Genomic DNA, 10,282 nt, shown 5'->3' with positions numbered 1-10,282 from the left:
TCTCAGTCAGCCTGATGACATGTCAGATTTTAATTTTGGTAGGTCAGGAGGATGGCAGGTCCAACTTCAGACTGGATTCTATCACCATTACTATTTTCCAAACAGCAGTAAGTCCTACATCAATGTTAGCTTTGCCAGGCTTGTCAACTGCAATGTAATCCTGGGGAAGCCGACTTAAAAAGCAGATAAAACAAGTAATATATGCATTCATAACAAACTGAAAAATTTTCCCAATAACGAGAGTGAAAACAAGTCTGGACTGTGCTGGACTGATGAAAAATAATCCATCCCGCCCCACCTTGTAACCATTAAGGTAGATTTTTATTTGCTTTTACCACTACGAAAGAACAACAGACAAAATAAGAAAAGCTCAGGGCCGACACGTTTTATTCCTTGAATTATCAGGGAAAATGTTACCCAGAAAGCAAGCGTAACTTTCCAAGGAGCACATAGTATCTCAAACTTTATGCCTTATTCTCCATGCTGCTGACAAGGTTTTCTCAAATTACATAATTGTAAGTACTGCCCAAACCAGTATCCGTATTATTTTTTATAAAACCAAAAATCATTCAAACTGTAAATGACCACTATTCATTAAAATGTATTTTTCTTCTACTGTAAGCACAGATCTGAATGATGTCAGGTGAGGCAGTAAGGAACTGTTAACTGCTGAAGAGATATAAATAGAAAATAAAAGCATTTTAAGAGCCTTCTTCCATAGCCACATCCTCTTGTAGCTTCTGCACCATTTTGTCCTCCAGCTGTTTTGGTGTGCCTTCAAAGCAAAGAAAAAAATTAAATTCAAGATGTCTCTCTAAACCCAAATAACTGTTCTTCTTTGAACGATATATGTGTCTATTCTAGGTGAAACAGCCTAAATATATTGCTTAAAGAGTTGTTTAGGAGTAAACCCATCAAGCTTACAAGTATTTATTGCTAACCTCCAGCACCACCTAAAACTACTGAAGAATCGTTTTAACAGAAAAGCTGACACTGTTTTTATGCAAAATCTGAAATGCAGTCAAACATATGTTTTCATCCAGTATGATGAACTTTGATATAGCTGGCAATACCTAGCAGAACCTTGCAAAGGACTATAAAAATGTATTACTTTTAACATATCAATGGCCTTCACACATTAGTTTTTATATAAAGATTTAAGCCCTCCTGAATGCTGTGTTGGATGGCAACAGTGTTAACTCTCAATAATACTACCAAAAGGAAAAGAAAAAAAAAAAAATCCAGGATTGACATTTGATTCTGCTCTCTCTAAGGCCCAGCAGGAATTGCAAAACACTGAAAAGGTAGCTGCTGTTTGACAACCAGATGTACTACATGCTATTGTGCATCACTCATTTAACACAAGCAAAGCCAAAAGAAATAAACATTCAGGTTTATTCTTTTGAATTCAGATCTTTTTTCTTTTTCTTCCCTCAAAAAACAAGGGACAGATTAAACCAAAGTTTAAATATATCCTGACAAAACCTTGTTTCACATATATACAATCTTAGACTATAGTTAATGCAAACTGCAAGAAAAAAAAACATAGAACAGACTTCTAGTTAACGTCTAATAGTATGCCACACCTACATTCACAGAGACAAAATCACTGGTAATTTTTATAAAACAGTAACTAATGGAAGCATATTTAACTTCTCTCCATTGCTCTACTCCATTAACTGTATTTTAAAAAATAAACCATCTTTACAATCCATTTTTATCAACATCATCTAACACAAGCTAGTACTTGTCATAGTTTAGAAACCAGAAAATTTTTTAGAGAAACAGGTTTCTCCAACTGAAAAACTCAGTTCACTAACAAAGAATATACATTATTATATCTGAACTAGGCACAGATTTTAGTGAACGTTTGTAAAATTACCATGATATTTAAAAAAATGCTAGGCTTACACTGAAGAAACAGTATTTTCATGTAAGCTTCATTATACGCAGTGAACTACAAAAAAACCTACTCACAATTAACAAACTCTGCTTTTTGAATTTGTTGAAGTACTGCATTTTATATCAATCAGTGGTCTAGTATGTTGAGTTCAAATAATCAATTCAAAGGGAAGACTTAGATAAAGGTATTAGTTAACAAACACGCAGTTCAGAGTGTGCCAGGTATTAAATGCAGTTTAAAATACTCAAATAAGGAAAAGAAAGGATGAACGCAGGACTAGATAAATAAAAAGGTACGCTTGATTCAGAACAAAGATACTGCTTACATTTAGCAGTAAGAGCTATTCTCCATATTCAATAAGACAAATTAATTGTAAGAAAAATGCACAGGATTATTGATCTGTAGAATTAGTCATAAAAAAAAAAAAATCAATATTCTTCATAAAACTGTATACACAAGTTAACCTAAGCAAACCAGGTAAAGCAAGTTCTTACCTGCATGTGGAGCACGAAGAAGGTGGATATTCTGTTTGACTTCTTTGATGTCTTCTGCCTTCTGCAACTCTTTGCTCTTCTTTAATCTGGGGAGGGGGGAAATGAAATTTAATTACCTTCAAAGAGGAGATGTATGTTTTTGTTTTAAGGTATGTAAACTGCAAATAACTACGATTATGAGGAAATAAAGGTAAAAAGTATTTGAAAACCAATTCAAGCATATACTGGATACAAAACCAGAAAAAAAGCCAGCACTATATCAACTCTTATCAGAAGTTTGTTTAAATCTAAGACTCCGTATTATGAACAAGGCAACGTAACTATTATCATCGAGTGCCCAGAAGCTACATTTCATTGGACAGCCAATAACGCGTAGTAGTTTGGTAGCACAGTGGAGCCCACTCAAGCTATTTTACCCCATCGCTTGGATGACTGCGTATGTACAAAGCAAATAACCATTTAAAACTTTTGATCATCATTTCTCTGGAAAGACTGACTGTCCAATACAGATTTGCAAGAGCTCCCATAATACAAATACTTTTCCTCACCTGTTCGTAATAAATCTAGCTTGGCGTTTTTGCTTTATTTCCTCCACTCTCTTCATTGCATCAACTGAAATAAAGCAGAAGTTGTTTTAAATGTGCTGACAAACCTACAGTTGAAAGTACATGCTATTTTGCTGAGCAACACTACCAGTGCTCCATAATACCTCTATATCAGAGGCAACTCTTATACTACATAGAGGAAGTTACTCCTTCTTCAAAGAGCAGGGTAGGGGAATATTCTGTGTACCAACTATGATGAATTGTATTTAAAAACTTATTTATGCTTCCACTTCTGTGCCTACGCATATTTTCTACAATTAGCCACCACTACAAAAGACTCTTACTCCACTTGAAATCAGATGCAAGTTACCACCTTCTCCTTTGTGGCATTCATTCACGACATAAGTAACTCTTCCATTTTTTTAGCAATTGATTTATTAAAGAAATTGAAGTGGAATGAGTGGGAACAAAGAAACAACTGCATCAGTATAAAAGGCTTACACTGGGAGCCTCTTAAAAAGCTGGAGAACCACTGAGGTTTTTTGAAGATAATAATTCAAAATAGAGGAATGCCACACCTCATTTTCTAACCAGTTTCTGAAAAAAAATAAAATCAAGTGGAACTCCACACCTGTTCACAACTCAAACCTCCTCCACATGTAAGAATTTGGTCGTGATTCCAGTAATTTCAAACACAACTGCTACAAAGTGTCAATACTGTAAGAAGTCTTCTGAAAACATGTTCATGTAGAGTAAAAGTTCACTCCCCATAGTTCATCTTTTGGTTTTTTCTAAAATGACTCACCAGTCTTGTTCCACAACTCTCTCTGGTATTTCACTGGTTCATTTCTACGTTTTTCAAACTCAAATGAATTATCCTATATTAAGAAGAAGTAAATATAGATTATGTAGAGAAGCATATTTAGATCAACACATTCTTACTCTAGCACTCACTCATATGACTTAATTTTACGTGAATTTTTTTTTCCCTTTCAGAATCTCAGTTCCTACACTTTAACAACCTTTAGAGATTACTAAACCAGAAAGAAATAAAGTGGAGTGTTTGACCTCAAAGTGTCAGAAGCCACCATGATTTGTCTGAAGAGAACTATTTATCAAAACATCTCCCTCAGCTATTTTCTTTTTAGCAAGACAAAAGGAACAGAGAGAACCAATGTGGAGTAGGAAATACAGAGTAGACTAGACAGGTGGAAGGCAAAACTGAGAACGTGTAGTGTCAAAAGCATTTAATGGAGATCAAATAAGTTCCACTCGACAGCCTGTAATTTTGAAAAGGTTAAAAAAACCCAACACTATTTCATTTTAAGAATATCGAAACAATATAAAATCATTTGAAATTGTGAAATATTTCAATTGATGACATTGTGGTGTTTGGGGCAGCTGGGGGTTTTTCTCTTTGTTGGTTTTTTCCCCAAGAGTTTAAGGTGGAAAAATAGTTTCCTGATTTTTTTTTTTGCTAGGCATACTTAGCTTTATACCAACTTTATCTGAGGACTTTTCCCTGCCCAAAGGTTCTTTTTTGTAGTGGTAAAGCAGAATTATTAGCCCAGTTGCTAATCTTCACTTGAGCTAAAGACAGGTCCAATGAGAGAAACTACGCAGAATAGCAAGAAATGGCACATACACACCCACAAGTCACACTCCATTGACAGACGAATGTTAGTTTTCACCATGGGATAGCATCAAGCAAAATATCCAAAATACAAGCTGTAGAGCACACCATATGCTAACGTGTACATGCCATTCTTATTCTTAAAAAAAAATTTTTTTAAATTACCTAAAATTCATTTTTAGCCAAGCGTGACACAGCACCACATCAATTCACTGCAGTTTATCCTAAACTGTGTCAGCTTTTACGTATTTATAATATACAGCATTGTTTTGTATTACGAGAACACACCACAAACAGTGAAAAGAAGTCTTGTAAGAGTACAAATGTTCAAAGTCTTCTAACCCACATGCATAGAGATAAACTACAGCTGTCTCATACTGGCCAATGGACCTTTTCAATTCCAAACATGAGGGGACAGAACGACCGACTCCTCGGTCATTCTGAGAGAGGGAATAAGACAGTCCTTCAGAAATACCTTGTGAACAACCACCTGGCAAGATTATGTCCTTCTTAATTTTTTTGTTTAATAAAAACCTGAAACCCAGGAAAACAAGTAAATATATTTAACCTCTATACAATGTACCTGTTTAAAGCAGCAAGAACTGTCACCGTCTTACAAACTACACTATTTCCCATTGTCACAAGCCTATTTAGACACTCTCCCCAAAACTGGCTTATGAAAGAATGGATACCAACCAAACTACAACAACGCACCATGTTTACATATTGTTTTAATTCTCAGCATACATAGACAGATCTCAAAATTGGAGCATATTGTCACCTATTTAGACATGTATAAAGGAATTTTAAATTAAGTTCTTTTCAAAAAGGTAATTCAACTTAGCCAAAAACAACTTGAAAGCAAGAAATACAATTACAGAAGATGCTAATTAATCATGGCTTCTCAGAGTCACATTAAAAACATAAAATAAAATCGCATTCTTCCCCTTGGAAGATCCACAGAAGGCAGCAAATCACTGTGTCAAAATACTTACTAAATTGCTAGTATTCTGGGAAAAAACAGGTAATTAAGTCACAGTAATTCTTGAATTATTTAAGGACTGTCCCACCAAATACGAGTGTTTAGTATTTTTACCACTGAAGTAACTTTGTCTTGAAATTGTTTTTAAGATCTCATACGCTCTTTTTGAAACATTCCTGTCTATGCAAGGACTTTTCCTATATATTGTGTGCTTTAATGAGACTTCAAAAGGTAACTATCTTATGTGTCTACATAGAGAGACTTCCTGGGGTACCCAGTAACCCAGATTATCTGATTGTGCAGAAATACAACTATCAAATGTAAACGTACAGAGACTAGGAGATTTATAGATGGAAAAAAATGCCTTGGACTTGGGGAACGCCACGTATTACCAACGTAGACACCTGACATACTGGCTTTCACACTGACGCTGAAACAGAAGTTCCAAGTTATAGTCAAGCTAAACGAATAGCTCACTCTCAAGAAAACTCTCACATCCTCTCCTCTTCCACAGTCCCTCTTTTCTCCACTTACTCCACCCCTCATGCTCATCTAATTAAATGATAATGCATTAAGCTAGCTAACCTAACCTGTTTGCAGCTGGAAGAGGCTAGATTTCTGCCATTTTAGTGACCTAATGTAAAGCGTGAACCAGGTCAACATCTTACCACTGTCAATTCTTTGCCAGCTGCTTTCCGGAATGCTTTGGTCCATCTCATCTTTCTGGGATTTCGCTTCTTTTTGAAGTTTCTGTGGCATTTTGATTTGCAGAATCTAAATATCTTAAAGAAGAAGGGGGGGGGGGAGAAGCTTACAGTCAAATCATGTTATTCCCGCCCCACTGCAAGCACGGTATCAGACACTGACATTTCTCTAACAATACTGCTCACCGTAAACGACATTCATCTTTCAAATTTCAGTATTTTTAGTTCAAATATAGCTATTAACAAGAAGAATTTCAAGCACTATTCTTGTTTTTTCATTATAAAGTCATTTTCACAGCTGTCAGGGACATGCACAAATACCTACAGTTAAGCTGATTATAAGTAAAATATACCGGAGTTGTGAGAATTATCACCTGCAAAAATAACTATAAAACCAAATCTCTACTATGAATAAACAGTTTTCTATACCTGTCAGCGCTTTTTAGATACAGTGCCATCTCGACAACAACAAAAAATCCTCACACCTCTCATATAACATTTTTGAATGCAATACACATAGACACACACACAAGTCTATCTTCTGGAATGTAGATTTAATCCTGAAAGATTACCCTGCAGCAGGAGTCCTAAGCACATTAGTTAAGCCCTGGACTGAAATTACTGAAAGCTGTTAAAGTATATGCCAAAACATTTTCAGTGACCTTTTTTTTTTTTTTTCCTTCTTCTCCCCCCCCCCTTCCATTTTTCCACACACTCTACAGAATGCTAGACTCATTTTAGGCACCAGCCACTGCTAGCCATGCAAGCGCCTTATGTTTATCCAGGTGATCTTTTCAGGCCCATTAAAGACGCATAAAGAAACTTCACTTTCCATACTTGAAATTTCCCTTTTCTTAGTATTATGTAACTAACAGCCAAGCTAAAGAACAACTCTCTATCCCAAACTGTCCCAAATCCAACAGACATCTTCCAGTCAAAAAGACTGTAGCAAGATGGCAGTAAGATACGGGGGGGAGAAGGGACATAATCACATCCCTATTTACAGATCTTAATCATCCCTAAATTTGTGCATCACTTTGAACTATCCTCGGCTGTCTAGTACCCAGAGCAGAACTGAAACTTTACTTAAGAACACTCAGAGTTACATTCATGAGATTTTGAAAACCCTATTCTTCTTCAACCATGCTCTTCTTCCCATCTAATAGCCACTTCTAAACAAAATGAATAGAAAATACAAAACCTCTAGGAAAGGTAATTATCTTCAAATTTTTTTTTTTTTACATTCTTCTACCACATTTTTTCACCTTAACTCAGACAAATCTGCCATTATATTTTGCTTTTTCATAATTACCTGTTCACAACTAACCTGCCATTGTGCTAATTTTTTTCTTTTTTTAAAAAACACACACCTTGTGGCTGTTTTCTAGTCAATGGAACTGTGTCAACCTGCATCTATCCCTACATTCCCAAAAGCTGTGACTCAGACGAGCAGTACAGTTGAGCCAGTATTTGTTCTGACGTCCGAGCATGAGAAGGAAGCTATTTGCATAAGCTTCATTTCACACTGGGGTCTCCAATGCCCTCTAGGAGTGATAAGGAGTACGGCAGAGCTAGGAAACTATACACAACATTTTATGTACAAAATCATCACCGTAATGTAAAGCCCAAAGTGCTACGCACACCCTGTTATCACTTACTCAATCGGGTAAGTCACATCAGGTATCTGAGGGAGTTACAACTTTTAGTAGAGGACCATGAGAGAGACGTGAACCATCAGCTTTAGTACACGGTGTCCGTAATCTAGATTGTTCAAAGCTTTAGAATCACCTACTATTAATCTGAAGCCTCCACTTCTCCAAAATCAGAAAATTAAAGGATGAAGATTTTGTATTACTCTGCGAAGCATATAATTTCTTAGTAAAAACTGAAAACAAATAATTCAGCGCACAGTCTTCCCGACAGCCACAACAGCGGCCAAATTACAGTATCACTCCACGCGACGGCTCCCACATAGCAAACAGATCCGCGCGGTGGGTGACGCCGCCCAGCACCGCCGGTGCGTCGGTTCCAAACCGCCGCGGGCTCCAGCACGACGCGGGGAACGCTGCCTGCCGCCCCCGCCGCGGCCCGAGACCTCCACACGCCGAACGAGGCTTGGTAGGAGCGTAAGCAGCTGCACCCCGGCCCGGGACAGGGGCACCGGCCCCGCGGGGGGCCTCGGGCCTTGGCGACGCCTGTAACCGAGCCGCGCGAGCGGCGGACACCGCGCGGGGGTGGGGGTGGGGGGGGTGGGGGACGACTGAGAGCTTCCCGCCCCCGCAGGGCGGGTACCTTTGGGGCCCCCCACGTGCACAAAGGGAAGCCCCCCCGGCACAGGTCCGGGCCGGCGCAGGAGAGGCCAGGAGCGCCCCGCCGCCGGGCCAGGCCCAGTCGGGCAGGCAGCGAAGGTGAGCGGGCTCCGGGCCCGGCCGACAGGCGCCAGCCGCGCCCTCCCCCCCGGCGGGCGGTACCTTGCAGTCGTTGCGCACGAACATGACGCCGTGGCCCGGGTAGATGGGCCCCGAGCAGAAGTAGCACTTCTCGATCCGCATCGCCGGGCCCCCGCCGCGCCGCGCCGCAGGCCCTGCCGGAAGGGCGTGCTCAGCTGACCGGAGGCGGCGGGGCGCCGCCCGGGAGAGCGGCCACGGCGCCACCTGCCGGCCGCGGGGCGCCAAAGCGCCGCGGGAGCAGGCGCAGACGCTCCCCGGCGGGCCGGCCCTCCCGCGCGCCGCCGCCCCGGCCGGAGCCGCCGCCCCGGGCCCCCCGCAGGCCTCGAGAAGCAGCCAGCCAGCCCAGCCCCAGCGCCCCGACCGGCTCGTGTGGCAGCAAGAGGTGCGACGCTCCAGTGCCACCTCTCCTCACACGCTACTCGCTGGAAAACGGCACTTCCAATTGTATCGGGGGCGGTGGAGGCCTCTCCTCACACCCACAGTGAACAGCCTTGCAACACGAGAGCGGCAGTGCTCCTCTGTCGCGTGCTATAGGCATCCGAGCGACCTATCCTGTGAAGAAACCAGCAGCCCGAAATAAAGCGATACCCCCAAGAGTCCTGTAAATTGGATCCCGTAAAGCCTACCTGAAAAACAAAGAGCTCCTCTTCCTGAGCGTGGTTGAAGAGACCAGAGACGGCCGCTGTTTGTGGTCTCTGCCAGACTGAATGGGAAATAGGAAAGACAGCTCCTGCTGGACATAAACCCCTTTACAGCACAACATAGGACTGACCCTTCACCTCACCAAAACGAGCATGCTCCAGGCCACATTCCCTCCCACAGAAAGCAATTCCGGAAGAATGTGTCATTTTTTAATTCGGGGATTATGGTTTGGTTTTAGCTCTAGCAAAGTAGTGTAAGCTTTTCAAATTGGTCTTCATTTCTTTGGCAGGCTTTAACCGTTGTGAAATACAAGGAGGACCATGAGACTTATTATATGTCTTAGCAAGAGCTCTTAATAAAACAGATCAGTCGTATATAAAATGCAGAAGAGATTATGGCTCCAAAAATGAGAAACCAGGCCACAAGGCCACCACATGAACAACGCTGAGGTTATAGTTTGTGTCGAAGTTCTCATTGCTGTGCTTTCTTGGAAGCTATAAGCAAGCTCCATTTATTGGCTGATTTGAGCCACAATTTCTAAATCATTACACAAACAGGCTACCAGGGGGAAGAGGGTGAGAAGAGTATCTACAAAAGCAGTAATATGCCAAAAGCCACAAACACGCTACATTCACTCACCACATATACACATCAGCCACATGCATGCTAACTGCAATCCATTCTATGAAGAGCGTGGTCCGTTCCTTGATTTCACCAGGGAGAATCCTGTTGAAAGCTGAGATACTCATGCTCATGAAAGTATTAAAACAAACAACAAAAAAACCCCCACCAAAACAAAAACCCAACCCATACACAGAAATGAAGTTGGGACAAACTATTAGACAATACTGCATCTTCAAAACTAAGCTGACTTTTCTCTTTCCCAGATGACTCTCTACTTCCCTGAAACTTACATTCCTATCTTAGTA

The 10,282-nt window shown here is 40.6% G+C and overlaps 1 protein-coding gene across 1 annotated transcript; it reads right to left on the bottom strand.

Annotated features, from left to right (window-relative positions):
- Positions 1-370: 370 nt before the first annotated feature.
- RSL24D1 (ribosomal L24 domain containing 1) lies at positions 371-8,864 on the bottom strand. The gene is made up of 6 exons (XM_076347730.1): positions 8,733-8,864; positions 6,226-6,339; positions 3,748-3,820; positions 2,946-3,009; positions 2,398-2,483; positions 371-775 (listed from the first exon to the last, which is right to left on the bottom strand). The coding sequence occupies exons 1-6, from the start codon at positions 8,811-8,813 to the stop codon at positions 702-704; spliced, it is 492 nt and encodes a 163-aa protein (XP_076203845.1). The 5' UTR covers positions 8,814-8,864; the 3' UTR covers positions 371-701.
- Positions 8,865-10,282: the final 1,418 nt, after the last annotated feature.

The sequence above is a fragment of the Aptenodytes patagonicus genome, chromosome 10 (genome assembly GCF_965638725.1).
Source record: "Aptenodytes patagonicus chromosome 10, bAptPat1.pri.cur, whole genome shotgun sequence".
NCBI classification, from domain to species: domain Eukaryota; kingdom Metazoa; phylum Chordata; class Aves; order Sphenisciformes; family Spheniscidae; genus Aptenodytes; species Aptenodytes patagonicus.
This window is presented reverse-complemented; position numbering and strand designations above follow the sequence as displayed.

Coding starts and splice junctions, on each gene's coding strand:
- RSL24D1 (XM_076347730.1), bottom strand. CDS start 8,813: ATGCGGATCGAGAAGTGCTACTTCTGCTCGGGGCCCATCTACCCGGGC. Junction 6,340..8,732: donor TCGTGCGCAACGACTGCAAG/GTACCGCCCGCC, acceptor TTCTTCTTTAAG/ATATTTAGATTCTGCAAATC. Junction 2,484..2,945: donor GCTAGATTTATTACGAACAG/GTGAGGAAAAGT, acceptor CCCCCTCCCCAG/ATTAAAGAAGAGCAAAGAGT.